The sequence below is a fragment of the Heptranchias perlo genome, chromosome 31, assembly GCF_035084215.1.
Source record: "Heptranchias perlo isolate sHepPer1 chromosome 31, sHepPer1.hap1, whole genome shotgun sequence".
Classification (NCBI taxonomy): Eukaryota; Metazoa; Chordata; class Chondrichthyes; order Hexanchiformes; family Hexanchidae; genus Heptranchias; species Heptranchias perlo.
In genome coordinates, this window is record NC_090355.1 from 34,345,821 (window position 1) to 34,367,153 (window position 21,333).

General features: G+C 40.0%; 1 protein-coding gene across 2 annotated transcripts; it reads left to right on the top strand.

The window, feature by feature from the left end:
- The first annotated feature begins 6 nt into the window (after positions 1–6).
- LOC137300698 (protein SET) lies at positions 7–13,202 on the top strand. Of its 2 annotated transcripts, none has more exons than XM_067969954.1 (8): positions 7–295; positions 2,040–2,097; positions 3,938–4,080; positions 6,694–6,797; positions 8,671–8,784; positions 11,101–11,271; positions 11,886–12,038; positions 12,403–13,202. In XM_067969954.1, the coding sequence occupies exons 1-8, from the start codon at positions 223–225 to the stop codon at positions 12,424–12,426; spliced, it is 840 nt and encodes a 279-aa protein (XP_067826055.1). In that variant the 5' UTR covers positions 7–222; the 3' UTR covers positions 12,427–13,202. The 2 variants fall into 2 exon arrangements, with proteins under 2 accessions (XP_067826055.1, XP_067826054.1); XM_067969953.1 differs by lacking the exon at positions 7–295 and adding an exon at positions 504–609.
- Positions 13,203–21,333: the final 8,131 nt, after the last annotated feature.

Genomic DNA, 21,333 nt, shown 5'->3' on the forward strand with positions numbered 1-21,333 from the left:
CTTGCGCGTGCGTGCGGGAGCAGCTGAGCTCGAGCGGGGTTTTTTTTTTCCTCTCTCTCACTGTGGTAGAGGCGCGAGAGCCACCGAGCGATCGAGGGGAGAGAGAGAGAGAGAGAGAGAAGGAGAGAGAGAGAGAGAGAAGGGGGGAGAAAAAAAAAGCGCGAGTCAGGCTTTTCGGTCTTTTCCTCCTTTTTTTTTTATTTCCCCTTTTTTTCTTCCAAGATGTCGGTCCCGGCGACAAAGATGAGTAAAAAAGAGGTGAACTCGAACCATGATGGAGCAGACGAGACCTCAGGTAATTTGTGTGACGATTTTTAATCTATATATTACATATGTGATTGTGAGTTGTGTGTTGGTGTTGTGTGCGCGGAATGGCGGCCCCACGCTCCCCCTCTCGGTCAGGCTGGAGAGCTGAAAAGCAGCGCGGGAGAGGGTAACCCATTCACTCCGACGCCATGTTTATGAACCCACATAAGAGAGAGAGAGCGAGCGAGCGAGATTCTGTCCTTTTTCTCTCTCCTCCTCCTCCTCCTCCCTCATTGTGTAAGGCGGCCGCCATGATACCAGGAAAGAGAGATGGAGCCGCCGCGGCCTGCTCGTCGGCCCGAGGTGAGATGCCCTATTTCTCCACCCCCCCCCCCCCCTGCGGCCCCCTCTCCCTCCCCTCCCTCCCCAATGCTAAGCCGAAAGCGGGCAAGGATAATGTGCTGGGAGGCAGGTCCCAACATGGGCTTCCCGCTAGCAGCAGCAGCAGCGACAACAACACTCGGGGCGGATTGAAGGCAGCCGATTTTGGAGAGAGAGGCCTAACCACGCGGCCTGGTGTTAAAGGGATTAACCACCCTCGCTCGCAAGTGGAGTTAACGCGATTTGAACCGCGAGCGCCACAACTTTCCTTTCCTGTACACATGAGGCATTTATGGGAGAATTTTTTTTTGAATCCGCCTTCCTTTTGAGACTTTTTTTTTGTCTTTTGAGTAGATGTTTTCCTTTTTGAGAATCGTTTTCGAGACGCGCAAATTGCAAAAAAAAAAGCAGAACAAAAATGAGAGGGAAAGTCAAATGCGTTTCCAAAATTTAAATATTTCATTTGATGTGAAAAAAAATGCATTTAAAGGAAAAATGATTTCTAACTAAAATTGTGAAAATAAGGAAAATGTTTTAAAACGAGGGCAAATGTGCACGCCAGTCTTACTTAATACTTTAATTTTAAACAATTTATTTTCGTTGCAGTTCATTTATTTTGAAATGCCGATATTAAAGCAGCGACTTCCTTTGGGGAGGAACCACGCGGCCCGTAATTTAGCAGGGGTTCATTCAACACAAAGGGAAGCGGCACTGAAACGTGGGTCGCAGGCGAATTGTTGACGTATCTTGGTTTAAATTCGCTATAAAGGGAATGGGAGGGGGGTCTCTTGCCATGCTATATAAATCTGGCTGCTGTTTAAGAATGATATATTATATCCGTAATTTTCACGATTCCAGGCAATGGGTGAGGAAAAAGGAAATGAGTTACTCTAGTGTTTTTCCTGGAGGGTGGTTTGGTGACAGATTTCGCTACATCTACTTTTGTAGCTGTGATTGTAAATTCTCAGTAAAATGTTACTCGGGAGTATTTCTTTTGTTACTTGTACAAGGTTAACTTGGGGAATGTGACTAACATTCCCTCCAAGTTTACCCATTGCCTTTAAAGATTTAATGCAATGTTTCTTCCCAAGGGCATCTGTCCATAGGAAATGATGCAAAATCAAGAGTTCACGACTTTGTGCGTCCTTAACACTAGTTTGAGAATAAGAAAAGTGCAATTTTATTTGGAGGGAACATTGCCTTCAAGTGCGAATGGTGTTAGTTTCAGTGAACCTATATTTGATGTGGCTGTTTTAGAATTGCCAAAGAAAACATTTGGTTTAGGGAAAGTTCTTGGGGTTGAAGACAACGTTGAAGTTGTCATTTTAAAAATGTCTATTAGAACTGGTATGTGTGCTGATTGAAAACTGTTCTCCAATTGTGTGTGACTTTTTAAAAAACTTTCTTTACAGAAAAAGAGCAACAGGAAGCCATTGAACACATTGATGAAGTACAGAATGAAATAGACAGGTACTGTAAAGGAAGTGGTGTATAATTTTGTATTTTTAATCCCATGGCTGTTTATTGATCTTGGCCCTTGAATCTTTTTAACCCTAACGTAACATTTTTAAAACAAAATTTAGTTGTTTAATTTGGTGGAGTGGCCCTTGGTTTGAAAAAGTTTCCACTGCTTCACTTGTATTGATGAGCCATATAGTGACATGTGGTCCTGAAACTTTGTGCGATGTAAGTTCATTCTCAAAAAAAAAAATTTGTGAAATTGGGGGCAAATACTCAATCTGTGATTAACAAGTAATGAGTTTCTTAAAACAGATCAGTTTATACTAGGATGGTTTTTGAAATACTGTTCAGATTAAGATAACTAATATACCTGGTATACGGTGCCTGTTAATATAGTACTGTACGTGCTTTTAATTCTGTTGTATTTGGAGTGTTCGCTCTTGGAGACCTCCAATCCTGGCTTTAACTTTTATTTGCTGATCGTCAACTTCACCTGTAGGTTCCCCAGGAATAGGTTTCAAAGTGCTCTATGCACTTACATTTTCCAAGTCCAGATTCAAAATCCTATCTCAATTTGAAGAATACTGTTTTTTAAAAATTGAATGACAATCCAGTTGCTGCCACGTGTTTTTAACTAACAGAAATGAGATTATATTGTGCACTGCTGCAACAACTGTACTTTTTGTGATAATCTAAACTCTGACTTGGGTGTATTTAGTTTATACCCTAGTTTTGGTTGGCAGATACTATTTAGCCTTCTCCCAGAAGATGTTTAGTTGTTTTTGGGGTGGAAGAAAAATTTTGGGGCAAGCCTGTATCATTCAAGGTTGCACGATTGGTGTCCAAGTACCAACATCATGTTTCATCCGACCCATCTTTCTCCACCTTGAAGGCATTAACCTGCGCTGAAGTACAGTTCCACAAGTGCCAGCAGCAGTGCATTGTTGCCTCATTGTCCTCAGCATCTGCCCGCCCTGGTCAGATTCCTCCTCTCTGTCTCACCCCACCCTTTCTTTATCATCGAACAAAAAGCCTGGGGAGTTGAAGCTTTGTTACCAATAAGGTGAGCTGGCTCACCACAGAACCATGGATCTTATGACCTGTGTGGTTAAGTAGTACACAATGTGTCCATTTTTTTAAAAACTGGCTTAACTTACAATTCAGTTGACTTGAAACGGTAGATGTAAACCTGCTCCTAAATGTTTCCCAAAGTACACCTGGCTGAGGAAACAGCCAGACTTCCTGCCCTTATTGAGCCACCCCTGCTTGAAATACAAGTGTTGAATGTCTAGTGGAAAGCATATAAGGTTGGGATGCAATTGTACTCCAGTTGAATAGCTAGCTGGCATTGTTGAGATGTGTATTATGGCTTATTGGGCAACCAATTGGAAGGTGGCCAGAGGGTAGCCCATGAAGCAGTCAACATCTTCTATGGGGGATGTAATTGGAAGAAGGAAAAGGCCACAGTGATCCCATAGCTCAGTGGATAAATATATTGTCTTGAAATAGTGGCCAGGCTGGTTTAAAACCCCTGTTGCAGCCTTAAAGAACAACTGCCATGCCACTTCTGGTTTGCATTGGTGGATTTGGGGCAATTTAGTTTCTAATGAAGGAAATGCATCGTCTTTGTATTTCTAGGTTCCTGACTACAGTGGCCTTTTTCCTGCCCTTAACGTGCAGAGATGCAGTTGCCCTGCTTGGTGCATGTCACTGGCAATTGAGTGGAGTGGTGAATTAAACATATCTTTGCATTATGCTCCAAGACTTTGCTTTTTCCTATACTCCAGGAAGTATTATTTTACTAAGCTACAAATTATTCTTGTGACTTCAAAAAAAATTCTCTTTTTAGACTGAATGAACAGGCAAGTGAGGAAATTTTGAAAGTAGAGCAAAAATACAACAAGCTACGCCAGCCATACTTCCAGAAGCGGTCAGAACTCATTGCCAAAATCCCCAACTTTTGGGTGACTACGTTTGTCAACCACCCACAAGGTAAGCAATGTAGTGCAGTAGGTTGTTTGGATGGACAAAATATTGCTGATTGGATAGGATATGTATTGAATGGTTATATTAAATAGATTGGAGAGGACAAACTTGAAAAAGAGTGAATTTTACTGTACTATCAAAAAAGGTATTTGCCTATTTTAAATGTCACCTGTGTACTATTTGTTGCCGTCTAACTAGTGTAATAGTTTGTACTGAAAAGGCACTTGATCTTTCTTTAAGATAGAATCTGACTGAGAGCACAGTCAACTTCCAAGAAATTGGAGCAAATGTGATTCGATTTTTGGATGGTCTTTGGCATAAGTTTAAAGCCATAATGCGTAGGCTTAATTTTAGTGAACTTTCTGACATTGTAATGAATACTAGTTGCCTATAGGTGGCTCTCCTTAACAATGACCCCTAGAGGCACACGTTGTTTACTGCAGTACTGATCAAAGGTTGGTGTGGCTTTACAGCAAGACACCGCCTTCACTATTTGAAACACTGAAAGCATGGTATTTTTTTAAACTTGTTGTACTAGTCTCACTGTTGCTGCTGATGTAATTGTTCCAGCAACAACTTGCATTTACATAACGCCTTTAACGTTCCAAGGTGCTTCATGGGAGTGTTATCAAACAATTTGACACCGAGCCACAAGATATTAAGACAAAAGCTTGGTCAAAGAGGCAAGTTTTAAGAAACGTCTTCAGGGGGAGGAAGAGGTTTAGGGAGGGAATTCCAGAACTGAGGGCCTAGGTAGCTGAAGGCATGGTCTCCAATGGTGGAGCAATTAAAATCTATGGTATGTTTTGCAACCAATGGCTACAGTAGTTAAAAACTTGCTGACAACTGTGCTTTTTTTTAAAGTTTCCTGTAAGAGAATGATTTGCATTCCTTTTGGCTTGTAAGCAATGGGAATTATAAAGCCTGGTTAGGTTGTGTTTAGCTTTATATCTGAACTAGTTTACATCAAGTTTTTACGTTTAAAATAGAGGTTAGTTAAGATGGTTGCTCTGTTAGTGGCCTAACTCATTGTTCCGTTGAATGTTTTTGTTCCCAAACTTAGTCACGTGGAAAATATCTGATCAAAAGCAAATCACTTCTCTGTATTTTGGGAGAGGGAATGATGGGTTAGTTGCTTGCTAGATACAAAGATTGGTCATTGTGCTATTGTTGTTTGGTTGTGTGTCATAGGATGGTATCTTGAGACCTAATGGAGAAGAGAATGCATTAAAAAGGTTTTCTGCTTGCCATTCACAAAAGCTCTGATTCCTGCTGGGGCAAATTTCAGCAGCAACCGGTTCCTTCTTTTCTCCCCCTCCCCCTACCTCTAATTTGTCACGGTGGCCGCCTACCACATGTTAACATGAACATCTGGCTATTTGACAACGGTGGGGAATCGCAGCTATGCTTAATCCTTTCACTGCCTATTGCCCTAACATTATAGAGGTGGAATCATGGTCCCCTTTCCATTCCCAAAATCCTTGATGTGTTGAGACTGATTATTGTGCCCCCACCATCTCAACTGAAATTGGCTAACTTGCCAAAAGTAAGAAAAGTTGTGACTTTTGTGTCCAAAGCAGTAACATATATTGACTCTTTTATTCCAAATGGGCTTTTTGCTACTTAATTTTATGTATGTGGTGTGAGATTAATTGGAGAAGTTTGGATCCTAGCTAATAGTATTTGCAGTTGTGTGAAAGAGAGAAATTACTCTTATGTAGTGCCTTTCAGTGAAGTGTAATTGAAATTTAGTCACTATTGTAATATAGGAAAATGTGGCAGCCAATTTGTGCACAGCAAGGTCCCACAAACAGCAGTGAGATACATGGAAAGATAATCTGTGCTGGCCATGGCAGCATGGCTTGGAACTTTTTGTCATTAATGTAAGCACTACATTTTGTATAACTATTAAATGCATCTTGGCTGCTGCATGTATTCTCATTCTCTTGAATTAAGAAATGGTTCCGCTACCTGGTAAAATTAAGCAAAGTGGTCAGTGGATGTTTACACACTTCAAATTTGCCATTGTGTGTAAGCTTTTAAATTATTTTCAACATGGTATGTGCACAGCTCTTGGAAATCTGCCCTGGAGTCTCTGAAATATATCACCTGATGAAAGAGCTGGGAAAGGGATATTGTAGTGTATATGCGCTGAATGGACCTTTTTGATTATTGCATTTGGGGGAGGGAGGGAAGGAAACCGGTCATGGAGTTCCCTACCTTTTATTGGTGTACATTTTTGTGTTACCTATGTGGCCCATTTTATGGTTATCTGGGCACTTTGCCTCATGTTTAACTCTGAGATCATGTTGGTGTACTTAGCTCTTACTTATGGCGATCTTAGTATATTTTAATGGGCATGAAATTTTCTGTTAGGATTGTGTTTTTTCAATTTTGTACATATTACAGCGTCAGTCTCCATGTGACCATCTGATATTACTGATTAAATATGCAAGAATCCTGTGGACCTGAAACTGTGGAAAAAATGTCGTTATACAAGTTTTGGCCGGTGTATATGATTCATCAACATTGGCCTGAAAATTGCTTATTTTAAATATTTTTAGTATGACATTCAGTTGGGTTAAACTTAATTATTTTTAAATTGCTAATATTTTCCAGTGTCTGCGCTTCTGGGAGAGGAAGATGAAGAGGCACTGCATTATCTGACGAGAGTGGAGGTGACAGAATTCGAAGATATCAAATCAGGCTATAGAATAGATTTTGTAAGTACGTTGTTCTTGGGCTGACATGTTTGAGTCTACTAAAGCAATTTTATTTCATAGAACTGATTTTTGGGAGTGAGTTACTTATTTCCTTTGTGTTTTAACTCTGGTTTCAAAATTGCTTTGAGAAATAACATCTTGTATAGAAAGTTAAAAGACCTATTCGTACAGGTTTGTATCTAAGGTTAATGAGCTTTCAGGGTACTGTTTGTAAAATATAACAGCAAAGACACTGTTTTCACAGAAAAATAGGTAATTGAATTTTTAACCTGCTCCCAAAAAAATAAAATTCCTAAAATCATATGGAATAAAAATTAGTTATTCTTGTAAATCAGTGGCCTTGGTGGTCAATGCAAATAGCTGAACTGCACAGATAAAGATCCCAGATTTGATCCCTGGTCAGGACTGAGTTAGCAGAACTGAACTGGGATGGTGTTGATGGGGATGCTACAGTTTGCCTCAATACCCTTTGGTTTGGCTGTGGTGTTCCCCCATGGTCAGATCATCTGTTGATCTCTGCTGTCTCTTGCATGCAAGATGAAACAGGTGCTCATCAAGGGAGATGCTGTTCTACTTGCACTTGTTTGCATCAAATATTACCAGATCAGATGTAGCTTGACTAATTGCACTCTGCCCCAAATTCTGAAAAGCCTGCCTCTATATGTCAGTGACATTTTAATTTCCCACACTAACAATCAGTGTTGAGCCCAAGTGTCTGATATTAAGGGTTGTTTTATGGGCTCAAACAGCTAGAATGGAGATATTAATCCCATCAGTCTATTTTTGATTAAACCCATGTCTGAGAGGTGGAGTGAGTGTTAACTTGCTTCTTCACTAAGTCACTTGTGTTACATTTGTTTACTCCGTTTCTGCTCTAGTTTTCTATTCATGCAAGTAGGGTGAGCAAAATATTGTGTTAAGAAGCTTTAAGGAACTCTGCCTCCTTTCACGTCCTCAGGACGTTCCAAAGCATTTCACGTCCAATGAATTGCTTTTGAAATTGTCACTGCTGTAATGTGGACAAACATGGAAGCCAATTTGCACTCCGCAGGGGTTCAAGAAGGCCCACCACCTCAAGGCAACTAGGAATGGGTAATAAATGCTGGCATTGCCAGTGACTCATATCCTGAGAATGACTGTTAAAAACAAAACACCAAGGTCCCACAAATAGCAGAGGCAAATGACCTGTTAATCTGTTTTGGTGGTGTTTGTAGAGGGATAGATGTTGGCTAAGATACTGGGAGAACATCCCTGCTCCTCAAATATTTTATATCCTTCAAGTCAGGTAGGTGGGCCCAAGTCTCATGCCAAAAAAAGGGCACTGACCAGTGCAACACTGTCGCTGCTACACTGACTAGTCAGCCTACATTTATGTGCACAAGTCTGGTAGGGCGTAAGTCCATGACTTTCTGGCTCAGAATTAAGCCAAGGCTGTAAACATTTGAAATACATTTAACTTTTTGCAGTACATTATTCTTGATTTTCAGTTTTCTCTGAAGTCTAGCAAATAGTATATATGGAACAGTTTTGTTTTTTCTGCAGTGTTTGGCCAACAGTATTGTGCAAGAAAGAATTATTTGGAATAGCTGCAGTCAAGTGTTTTGTTAAATTGCTTGGTGAATGTTCTACTTTTAATTCAGTGCATAATCTTTATTACAACCTTTCAATACATATGCCACATTCACATTTTCTGAAATTTTTACATGGCTGCTTTGAGTAATTTTAGTATCACGGTGGGTAAGGATTACCACCATTTTGTACTCTGTGTTCCATCCGGATTTTCTTTTGCTTTAGGAATTTCAACCCAGGTTTTCTTTCCTCTTAATGGCGCTGTAATTATGACGGCACACTGATGGGTGGCTTTTATTTTCAGTATTTTGACGAGAACCCGTACTTTGATAACAAAGTTCTGTCCAAAGAGTTTCACCTGAATGAAAATGGAGACCCATCTTCAAAATCAACAGAGATCAAATGGAAACCAGGAAAGGTAAGGCCAGTTACTGGATGTGCACTACCAGAATGCTTTTTAATGTCACAGGTGATCCTGTAATTTAATATGAAACATGTGTAATCCTAAATTATTTTGAGAACCTAGATTTGAGTCACGGGTGATGTTAGAAAGCACTTCACAAAGAATAGTGGAAATCTGGAACCCCACCCCCAACAAAAAAAAAGCTATTGAGGCTGGGGTCAATTGAAAATGTCAAAACTGAAATTGATAGATTTTCTTTTAGGTAAGGGTATTAAGAGTTATGGAACCAAGGCAGGTGGATGGAGTTAAGATATCAGCCATGATCTAATTGAATGGCGGAACAAGCTCAAAGACTGCATGGGTCTTATGGCTTTCCTACAAAGTGATTATTAGAGGACTTGGAATTTCATTATCTTTCTACCTTACGGTTGGAGGAGGATAAGTGGGCATTGTGTTTGTTACATTCCTGCTCAGGCCCTCACCACAAGAGGGACTGAAAGAGCAGTATGTTGTGATTTCCTTTGGATAAGTGCTTCTCTGTACTTCATAGCTGATGTATACAATTGGGCTGAGTTATTTGGCACATTGATTTAAATGTTGCAGGAACTTATTTCCACAAATGCAAAATTTGAATTTGCCTAAATTGATTTACACTGGGTTTTTTAAATCTTTGTGCCAGCTGTGGCTCAGTGAGTAGCACACTCTCCTCTGCAATCAGAAGTTTGTGGGTTCAAGTCCCACTCCAGGGACTTGAGCACAAAGTGTAGGCTGGCACTGCAGTGCTGCACTGTCAGAGGTGCCATCTTTCAGATGAGACATTAAAACCGAGGCCCCGTCTGCCCCCTCCAGGTGGACATAAAAGATCCTATGGCACTATTTCTCCCCAGTGTCCTGGCCAACATTTATCCCTCAACCAACACCACTAAAACAGATTTCCTGTTTTAGTGGTGTTGGTTGTGGGAGCTTGCTATGTGCAAATTGGCTGCCTCGTTTCCTACAACAGTGACTACACTGCAAAACAGTACTTCATTGGCTGTAAAGTGCTTTGGGACATCCTGAGATCGTGAAAGGTGTTATAAATGCAAGTCTGTCTTCCATCGCTGGCCAATCTGTGAGAGAGAGTTTTGCTGGCAAAATTAGTTGAATATCTTCAGGTAGAAATCTTTCTGTGGAGAAAGAACCAGTCAACATTTCAAGATGATGACCTTTTGTCACTTTTTGTCCACAGATGCTGCCTGACTTGCTGAGTATTTCCAGCATTTTCCGTTTTTATTTCAGATTTCCAGCATCTGCAATATTTTGCTTTTGATTTAGTTGAATATCTTGCTCAGTTCATGGACAAGTTGGTGTATGGAAAGCATTTAGCATTTGAGCTAGTAATTGATTGCTATTCACAATAGTCTCATAGCTGTATTTGATTTCTACCTGCAAAGTGTATTTTTACCCTTTGCTTCAATTTAGTTGCCAAACATGTTCCTTAGATTGAAACAGATAGGTGAGCAGCAGTGAAGGTGCAATCTCCTGTTCCCTTGAATCACTCTAGTAAAGAGATACAGCCTGGAAATTTCAATCCCATGTCTGTTGGGTGCAATTATCTTTGCTGTCAAGGGTTGCTACAATTAGTCTTAATGTCCCAGGTTAAAGAGTTGGAAATCAGCAAGTGTTCTTTTTTTAAGTAATTTATTGTCCTATTTGCTGTTGGAGACTGGTGGTTAACAATCTTTATCTTGTGAGAGGAAGTCTTGTGTTATTACTTCCTTTTTTATATATAAAAAAACTCATCGCCTGCCAGCCATTGGGGCAATGTGGATTTAGTGCTTTACGGTATGTTTAAAGTTGCAGCGTCATATGCTGAGGATGGTCAAGATCATCCACAAAATACTGAGGGTGTTAAATAAGTATTTCTGCTTTCCATAATACTTTATAATGAAGATTTAAGTGCATAGTTGCAGTCTCTCCCCTTCAATTTACAGTTCTTGAGGAAAGCCTGAAGAAGTGGTATTCTGACATTTGCTCTTCACAAAAATTGCTTGAGCGCCTAGAATCCATTGCAGTTAGTTTAGAATAACATTGGTTGCTATTAAATGATTAGTTCCATAATCTGTAATGATTTTCTCAACATGTTAATCCTGCACTATAATAAAACGTGTTCTTTTGCATCCTTTGTATTGATTTTTCTAAACTGGAAACTAAAACACGGTGTTAGTGCAGCTGTTTGAAGTCCTTAATGTCCCACAAACAAGTGGTTCTGTATCTAAACAATCATTTGAACAGTCTTAACATGGTTAAGCATCTACCCATCGCATAACCAAGTATTTAATTTGTTTCAAGGACCTGACAAAGCGCTCCAGCCAGTCACAGAATAAAGCGGGCAGGAAGCGACAGCATGAAGAACCAGAAAGCTTCTTCACCTGGTTTACTGATCACTCGGATGCAGGTGCAGATGAATTGGGAGAGGTGATCAAGGATGACATCTGGCCGAACCCCCTGCAGTACTACTTGGTGAGTACCCTTGGCTCTTTCTTTGAAGTTAAAAGCTCAGTCTTAGGCATGCAAACTAACATCTGATTTGATAGGCAGCGATTAATTACTACTTGGCATAAGAGCTGCGGGTATTCAGCTTCACCACCAATGATTGCATCTCTTTTCATGGGCAGTTCGCCATTTGTTCCTGTGCAAAGGAGCAGGCCTGTTGGGTATCGATTATAATTGGCTCCCAAGTCGCCGTCGAGCTGAGACCCCAACAGAGGATTAAATCAATTAACTGCCTCTTGGGAGGGTCCTAGGTTTTTTTTTCAGTTGCTTTATAATGAGGATGGCTGGGGTGGTATGGTGCATTTACCCTGAGGATCTGCTGTAGTATGAATCATATATTTGTATATTCAATCCACTGCCTATTTACTGGGTTGGTGTAGTGCAACAATTATCTGGGTATCTAATATTGTGTATACAGCTTGTCTGCTTTATTTTACTTTGCACTCTTAAGAACCCCCGTATCATTTAAAGAACTGATATTGTCCCACTGGTGCTTGAAGATCAGCTGTGCCTCCTGCACAGAATCTTAATCATTGTGGTGAGCTTTCACACAAATGTTAATTACCATGATGTGTGGCCAGGTTCCAGATATGGAAGATGAAGAAGGGGATGGTGAAGAGGAAGATGAAGATGAGGAAGAGGAGGGATTGGAGGACATTGATGAAGAAGGGGATGAGGATGAAGAGGGAGAAGAGGAGGATGAAGAGGAAGAGGAGGAAGGAGAAGAAGCGGAGGTAAGTGCTTTCCTTTTTAAACTCCTGGCCCATATGTGCTAATTTTAATGGTAATGTCTATGTAAAAACTTCAAAATGCGACAGCAGATTAAACTTGTCTCTGGGCATCAAGTCTGTCTAGTTCTGTGTTTTGCAAACTCCTTTCTTATAAGTATTATTCAGTCACTTTCCAACGCATGTTTTGAGCCCCATATTTGTAGTGAGGTATCTTTTTGCACCACTCAGTGCAAATTCATTAATTTACTTCAGTCTTGACACCTGTGATTTTCACACCCTTTTGTGGGAGAATCTGAAGGTTCTGATTTAGGCTTTTTTGTTTGCTGTTAGCCTGCTTGCTTTAACATGTTTTCCCCTTTCTTTCTAGGAGGAGGAAGGAGAAGACGACTGATCTGGTTGCTGTTGACATTCACCTCTCCCCTACTTTTTTTTCTTTAGTCCCTGGGAGCAAGTTGCTGTCTTTTTGTGCTCAGTTTCCTTGTTCTCCTGAGGTCCTTAAACCATTATACACAATTGGGATGAGTTACATGCGCAAACTACAGTGGCAATCTCTCTCTGCCATTTTCCATGAACTGATATGAATTCTCCTCCAGCCAGCTGATCAGCACACCATCTTCTGTAGTAATGTGATTGTATTTTTTTACTTTTTATTTTAAACCCGCCCCCCTCCCTCTGCTGGAAGCCCAGAGTTTCTTTCTGCCTTTGTGCTGTGACTATAGATAATTTTGAATAGGCTTTTTTCCTACCTGTTCTGGCCCAGAGATTACACTGTGTTTCCATGTGATGTGGACAATTAGCAGTTACCATCAAGTCCTTGTTTCCTTCTCTCTTGTAACAAATTGGGGTGTGACTGAGGCACCTGGGGTAGATGCAGACGGTTGGGTTCTAATGGGTGGGTTTGTTGGGTATTTTGAGGACATGGCTATACTTAGCATGTTGATGCATTGTATATTTTTACAACATCCGTGCAACCGAAGCCGACACTTTTAAATATTAATCGATTTGAGCCCCACAGCGGATGGAGGAGTGACAACCTGTAGAATCTTATTGGAATCTACATTCTCTAATGTAATTTTTTGTTTCACTGGAAAGGAAAATTGCTCAGTTTTAAACGTTAAAAGTGTACAAGTTGCTTTGTTACAATAAAACTAAATGTGTACACGAAAAGTGTGTGGCGAGTTTACTTTTAATCTGGGATGTTTTTGACGACTTGATTGCAGTCAGTCTTGAGTTTTTTTTTTGTTAAATGTTTAGGAAAGATTGTACAGACCTGAAGTAAACGCTGCAGCCATTAGCATTAAAATTGATTTCAAAATGGCCATTCCAAATAAAGTTTCTTGCATTGAGTATTTTCTACTTTTCATTAAACATCCAAATTATAACAACCCTAGTATACACGCAAGCAAAGATGAAAGGTGCAAGTAACAAGTTAAGGAACGAGTCATCGTTTTTTTTAAACCACATCCTCCACTGGGTACGGTTGAATGCAGTCTTGCACCTGTGAACTTAATTAATGCAATTCAGCATTAATTTGGTTTGTTGCGCTCTAACTCTCTTGTTGGAACATGGGTGTCTACATCTAGAACTACAGATCCAACAAAGCTGGAACGGGCAACACCAGTCGATACTTCCAATCCTACTATTGTATACTAATATGTAGTGTTTCTAGTCTGATGTCTGTCTCCAAGATGTACACGAAACCTACATATTTGTAATATTTAGAAACCTGTTCTGTATTTAATGGAAACGTGATTGTAACTACAAAGGGCGAATTGCAACTCTGAGAACTTGGTGTTCTCCTTCAGTCAGTTGGGTCCAGTGCTGCATTGCAAGTTCTTCTGGTTTAAATTTGAATACCACACGTTTTGTTTGTGTGGACAGTTTGCTAACTGAATAGTCTTGCTTTTAACTACTAAGATTGCACTTGATCTTTTGTCTTTGTCCTAAGGGCATGACCTATTGCCTCTAGTGGTTAAATTCTGTAAGTTAGTATATAGTGTATATATTGCCTTGGCACTAGTTGCAACACACATCCATTTGGACTGATGGTTCCATTTTCTTGAGACCAGAGTCTGCCATGGAAACTACACCAGCACATTTAGCACCAAAATATAGTTGTGACATATATATTTTAAAAAGAACACCACAAAAAAGTTTGCTGCTGCAGAAAATTGAGCTCTTGTGTAATTCATTGAATTTTAATTACTGGTATAAGATGTGCAGTGGATTTGGCACAGCTCTCCAACTCTTGCAAATTCATTCCTATTTCTGGTAATGCAGAAGAATTTATTTGTGCTATTATTCTGTTCTTGCTCCTATTTGAGAAGGAATGCAGTTGTGGTATAACTAGCTTCTCACAGCTAGGTTTGGGTAACTTGGGAGGCATTGCCCCTCACCATTTTCAAGAGTTGGGGCATAGGCATCCCAAGTCAATGCTACTTGCAGTATTTAATGTACACTCGTGTTGCTATTTCATTGTTTAATTGGTCAATTTTCTCCTCTTTCCAGAATTTATACTGTACTAAACAGGAACCTTGTTTGAATTGCTATTGTACAATGAAAAAGTTGACCTCTGATTACAACTGATTTACTTGATGTATGAACTTCTCCCAAATCCATTAATCCTGATTTAAAAGTGCTATTTTAAGAATTTGAGTTAGATTCCTTTTTGTCAAAGTAACTTTTTGCTTTAACCCTTTCCCACTTGAATGTTTTCAGTGACTTCATTTTCAATGGGAATTTTGCTGTTGCTGCAGGTGGGAAATGGTGCCATTTTACTTGTATTACCAGTTATTAAGGTTATAGGCCATTATGTATTGCTACAGCATTTGTGACCTCTTGTTCCTGTATCTTGCCAGAACAGTGTCCTAAATTAGCTTTGTATACTTGTCTTGCTAGTTAACTATATTTAGTGGTTGAATTGCAGCAGGCTTCAGTAGATATTTTCCTAATCTCTAATTCTCCCTCCCCCAGTAGTCAATTAGACTGCAATATAACCAGAGCAGCTGATGAATACAGTTGTTTCACGGATGCAATCTCTGTTCAATTTCTCCTGACATTGTTTTAAGTTAAGGGTATTGTACATTTGCATGTTTTCACTTAGGAAATCCGTTCTCTTGAGCAGGTCCTTCCTGTCTGTCGATGCAATCTTGCTACTCCAGTAGAGACAAAAACTGAGTTGAGTTGTAGGTGGGCAAACCCCTCTCAGCATGCAAAAAAAATTGCCCTGACTGGTATCAACCATGCCACTTTGCTTTATTTGATAAATTGATGGAATGACTAATAATTCTACCACCAGCAATGCAAGCATAAGGCATGCGGTTCCTTAGACTAGCAGTAATAATGGACCTGAAAACTTTCATCTAATAAATGATGGCATACAAGTAGTCTACAGAGTATAACCAGAGCTGTAAGTTTATTTCTTCAGAAACTTGCTTTTGTTTACATAATCGTCCTGACATGGGACAAGGTGTCTATAAACCATACTTCAGAATGTTCCGCTGGATTGTAGACACCTGGTCTTTTAAGTGTGTACTGGGGTATGTTTCACATGGCAGCCTAAGGTGTCCTGACTTCATCTTAAACTTGTTTTTTAAAAAAAAATTGGTTCTCATCAATCTGTCTTTACTGTTATCTACAATAAAGTTTGTATACATGTTTTGCCACAGTGCTGTGTATTGTCTTTACTGCTCATTGTGTACATCTGGAGATATATTACCCTTACAGACAATACTGTTTTCTTATCCAACTGAAATGGAGCAATTATTAGTACAAAGTTAACACTGGCTGTTATTTCTAGAAGCTACAATTGTACAGTAGCCAAATATTTTATGGGGTGTTTAAATTGGGATATGACAATGTAAACAGGCCATTATAAATGGCAATTGCCTTGAGTGTTTTGCTGTGCTGTTCCTAGATATCAACAATCTGGTGGTTATCATCCAGGAGTATTCCTGACTGATGTCACCAGTATCTACACAGTGACTAACTCACTTCTCATCTGGTAAACCATTTAGGATAGTGACTAGATAGCATTTCAGGAATTGTGTGCCATTAAACCAGAACAGCTGCAGGCTATTCCTTTGGTAAAACTCAACATGTAGTTTCTCTTACTTGTGGAACTTACTCTACCAATGCTATCAGAAATTCAAATGTCTCTATGTATGCAGCTCACCATTTGTTGGTACAGGTATATGTGACTACAGGAAATCTGATTCCCCAGTACAATTTCTCCAACCTCTTCATGCTTGGGAACAGATTCTCAGATGTGGTAAAGATTTAAGATCCAAATTACAATTTTGAATGGGGCTGTAATTTAGTTGATTGCTAAATGATGCATGTAATTCAATGTCACTTTTTTTAAAAATAGGGTATAACTTCAGTGACATTATTTGGGTAATCATCAAAGTTAAAATCAGTACTCAAGATCTGTGGAGTACATAACTTGGGAATGTGAATTCTAACCTTACCTGCTACCACTTTTGATCAAACGATTAGAAAAGTGGTGCAGACTTCACTCAGCTGGGAAGGAATTTCTGAGGTATTCCAATTGTTACACCATTAACAGTCGACATGGTGAAGTTCATGATTAACTTTTGCTTATCTGAAAGAGACTTTTTTTTCCAATAAGATTGCCCTTTTTTGGTAAGTTTTTATATACTGACGTAGCAGAGGATCACACTTTGGTTCTTCAGAGTGAGTTTGTGATCTTGGGAGAGCAGAAGGGAGGAGCAATTGGCAGAACGGACTCAAGGGGCTGAATGGCCACCCCCTGTTCTTATGTTCCTAATTCACATGTAAGCAGTACACATCCTATGGGTGAAAGTTTGGATTGGGTTACCATGCTGTAAATAGAAATGTTAATGTTTCATGCTAAATAAATTTCTCGAGTCTCATACCACAGTTTTTCTCCATAAAGTGCCCAGACATTAAGATGATTCATTTCCTTACATCTTGCTCAAACACTTCTTGGGATTTGGTATCAGTCCATACTGTTCATGGTTACTTTAACTATACAAACCATTGGTTGGATCACACCTAGAGTGTGGTGTTCAGTTCTGGGCACTGCACCTTAGGAAGGATAGATTGGCCTTGGGAGTGCAGTATAGATTACACAAACTATGGTTGTATTCCCTGGATTTTAGAAGGTTAAGGAGTGATTGAAGTTTAAGATATTAAGGGGAACTGATGGGGTGGATAGAAATTATTTCTGCTGGTTGGGGGTCTAGGACTAGGGGACATAGCCTAAACATTAGAGCCAGGACTTTCAGAAGTTAAGTTAGGAAACATTTCTACATGCAAAGGGTGGTAGAAGTTTGGAACACATTTCTGCAAACAGCAGTTGATACTCAATTAATTTTAAATCTGAGTGATAGATTTTTGTTAGCCCATATCCCTTAATACCCATGGTTAAGGTGGGTTTATGGGGTTAGGTCATAGATCAGCCATGATCTCATTGAATGGTGGAACAGGCTCGAGGTGCTAAATGGCCTACTCTGTTCCTATGCTGGTATTCAGGGCTCCTAGAATTTGAGAGTCTGTCCAGTTTCTGCAGCATATTAAGTGGTCTACACTTACCTGTGTTTTTAAGTATAATAAAAGATACTTTTAGATTTTGAAAAAGCTCAAGTTTAGAGAGCTGTAAGTTTACAGTACCTGGAGAGGAGACCAAAGCAGGAAAAGCCAATCAGTTCCCAGTCAGCAACAAAATGGGAGGCCCAGATTCCCCAGGGTTTATAGGAGTAGGGAACACCTCAGCTCCTCCCCATGACACATACCCATCACATCTGTGAGTGAAGCAGATTTTTAACCCCTTATATACTGTTACAAAATGTTTCACTTTTGTCAAGAGCTTCTGTATCATCAAAGGGTGTTAATTCCCTTTGGCAGCACTCAGACTTTTTTCTCAAGAATTGCCAAATTTTTCAGCTAGCAAGTCAGTTTGCTGTCAGATGTGGCATTGGTAAGCTTCAAAGATTTGCTTCCAATTGAACATTCAAATGAGCCCTTGAGTTCCAGGATGAGGGAAGATGATTATGTAATTGATGATACTAGGATATGTATACAAGCATTTCTCTACTCTCCAATGTCTGTCATAGAGCAAAAGATTTCTTGTATACACGTACTGCTAATTCCATCAGTATTCTAGAATGACAGGCTGCATGACATGAATTGCCACTGGTGACCTTCCACCATTTGAGTAATCTTTAGATTTTTAGGACTGCAGCCTCAGAGCAGAGATCTCTCCCACTTTTGGGTATACCTTTTCTGCCCTAATGCATATGTTTTGTAACCTCTGGGTTTTGACGACTCATTTATTGTTTTCCAAATGGGTTCCCCAGGGGATTTCTGCGGTCATCAGATTTCTATCCATCTGTCTTCAGATTTCTAAACCCGTTGAGTTACTAACATGTGTTTCCTTGTTGCTGTATACTAATACAACAGTTTCTGCAGTGTTAGCATTCTAAGAAGTCTTATTATTAGCAAGGGATCAGAAAAACACTAGGTAAATGCCAGTTTGTTGCACAGTCATAGGCCCAGCAGTCTCTATCAGCTTTCCCACACCATGGGACTTAACCAGTCGTTCCAAAGGTACATTTTTCCCCGGTATCATTCTGGTGAATCTGGGCTGCACCCTCTCCATAACCAATACATCCTTCCTGGGGTATGGTGCCTAGGTTATCCCAAAGTGCTTCGCAGCCAATTAATTATTTTTGAAATGTAATCACTTGTTTTGTCAGCAAAACTGGCAGCCAATTTGCATACAGCAAGGTCCAACAAACGGCATATGAAATAAATGATTATTATTCCCTCGACCAAAAAATTTTGGCCAGGACACCAGGAGAACTCCCTGTTCTTCAAAATGTGCCATGGGATTTTTTTACATCTACCTGAACTAACAATGAGATGGGACCTCCAACAATGCAGCAGTCCTTCAATACTGCAGTAGATGTAATCTAAACTATGCAAGTCTGTTATGGTGCTTGAACCCACATCCTTCTAAATCAGAGCTGAGAGTACTACTAATTGAGCCAAGCTAAGATGAATCTAGAGAGGTTGTTCCAGAGAGTGGGGCTCACTAAAAGAGCAGCCACTAATGTTGGAAGAGACAAGATGTGGGGAATCAGAAATAACCCATTGTCAGAGGAACAAAAGGTGAAACTGAGGGCATATGGTTGGAGGAAATCGATGAGATTGGGTGGAATGTTTCCTTGGAAAGTATGAAAGCGAGAATGAGGACCTTGAAGTCAGTTCATGGGCAAACAGGATGCTAGTGAAGAATAGAGAATGTGAGTGTGTAAGGAGCAGGATGTGACAAGTGGTATTCCCCAGGGATCCGTACTGGGGCCTCAACTTTTCATCATATAGCTTAATGACTTGGATGAAGGAATAGAGAGTTGTATATGTTTGCAGATAACACTAAGAGGCACAGTAAGTTTTATGGATAGGAGCAGAAAATTACAAAGGGACATAGACAGACTAAGTGAGTGGGCAAACTATGGCAGATGGAGTTCCATGTGGGGAAGTGTCAACCACTTTGGATCTGAGAAATACAAACTGGAATATTTTCTGAATGGTGAGAGACTTAAGAGCTGTGAAGGAGCAGAGAGATTTAGGTGTCCATGTACACAAATCACTAAAAGCTATTGCACAAGTACAAAAAGTAATCAAGAAGGCTAATAGAATGTTAGACTTTCTATCAAAGGAGATGGAATTCAAAAGTGAGGAATTGATGCTTCAGTTGTACAGAGCCTTGGTCAGACCCCGTCTAGAGTACTGCATTCAGTTTTGGGCACCGAACATCAGGAAGGATATATTGGCCTTGGAGGGGGTACAGCGCAGAGTCACCAGAATGATACCAGGACTTAAAGGGTTAAATTATGAGTACAAGTTGTATAAACTCTGGTGTGTATTCCCTTGAGTTTAGATGGTTGAAGAGTAATCTATTCGAGGTGTTTAAAATGCTAGACGAGATTTGATAGAGAAGCCATTTCCTCTGGTGGTGGGATCCAGAACCAAAGGCATAATCTTAAAATTAGAGTCAGGCCATTTAGGAGTGAGACCAGGAAACACTTTTTCACACAAAGGGTTGTGGAAGTCTGTAACTCTCTTCCCCCAAAAGGCTGTGGATGCTATGGGGCAATTGAAATCTTCAAGGCGAGTAAATGGAGTTGAGGTACAGGTATGCCATGATCTATTTTAATGACGGACCAGGCTCGAGAGGCTGAAAGGCCTATTCCTGTTCCTATGTTCCTACCAGCAAATTAAACCAGCTTTTTTTTCATGGCAGAAACCTATAGGTGCCAAGAACACAGCAAGCAAGTAAACCCCATCCACATATGAACAAAAGGTGGAATGACTTTTTGCATATTGTGTCTGCAACTTGAAGAAGCAGCTAGTAGTAATTCATGTTTAAAGAGATAGCAAGACACTGAAAAATACAGACTTTATTAGAAAAATGACCAAAACTGCCAGTTCATCACAAATATCCCCCATACCTTTCCAAAATGGCCCCATCCCAACACAACCCAATAGAAATCTTCAATCTGCAAGGTCTGCTTTCTGCAAAGAGATATTGGAATATTGTTTTAGTAAGTATTCCAACAAAGTTAAGTATGAAGCTGATAATAGCTACAAACTAATTTTGTCAGAAAATACTGGAAATGCAGGACAAAGCCAGTCAGCATCTGAAAAAATCGGTTAACATTGCAGCTAGAACCCTTCATTTGAAGGTCTTCTCTCAAAACGTTAACCTATGTTTTAGGTGCTGACTGATATGCTGTGCATTAGCATAAGTAGCTGCTTTTTAAAATTTAAACATTAATTTTGTTTCTTATTAGGGATAACTCCTTGCTCCTGTTCTCCCAACAGGGAGGCTGCACTTGATGAGTCAGAGATAAGCCTACAATAGTGTAGCCCCATTTCTCTGCCCTTCCAATGTGGCTCTCCATTGGGCCCATGGAGTACAGGATTATCCTCGTTGTCTCAAGCTCTTTGAACATTTATTTGCCATGCGAGGATGCCACAAAGGGAAATTGGAAACATAGAAGGGCTTTTAAACGGTGGAAACAGCTTGAGAACAAGCTTTTGTTCCTACAACATGGGCTGTGGCATTTTGAATACATTGTAATTTAGAAGGCTGAAGGCATGGAGAACATTAGAAAAGTTGAGCCCCGAGATGATAAAAGCACGGACTAGGGTTTCAACGGCATTGGGAGAGAAGCGAAGCAGAGATGGGCATCACTGCGGAGTTAGAAGAAAGGAGACTTGGTGATGGATGGATGTGTTCCATCTGGGT

Bases quoted from the DNA above. Each gene is read 5' to 3' on its own strand.
- LOC137300698 (XM_067969954.1), top strand. From the start codon at position 223: ATGTCGGTCCCGGCGACAAAGATGAGTAAAAAAGAGGTGAACTCGAAC. The intron at 2,098-3,937 runs GTACTGTAAAGG...TTCTCTTTTTAG, and splicing joins GTACAGAATGAAATAGACAG to ACTGAATGAACAGGCAAGTG. The intron at 8,785-11,100 runs GTAAGGCCAGTT...ATTTGTTTCAAG, and splicing joins TCAAATGGAAACCAGGAAAG to GACCTGACAAAGCGCTCCAG.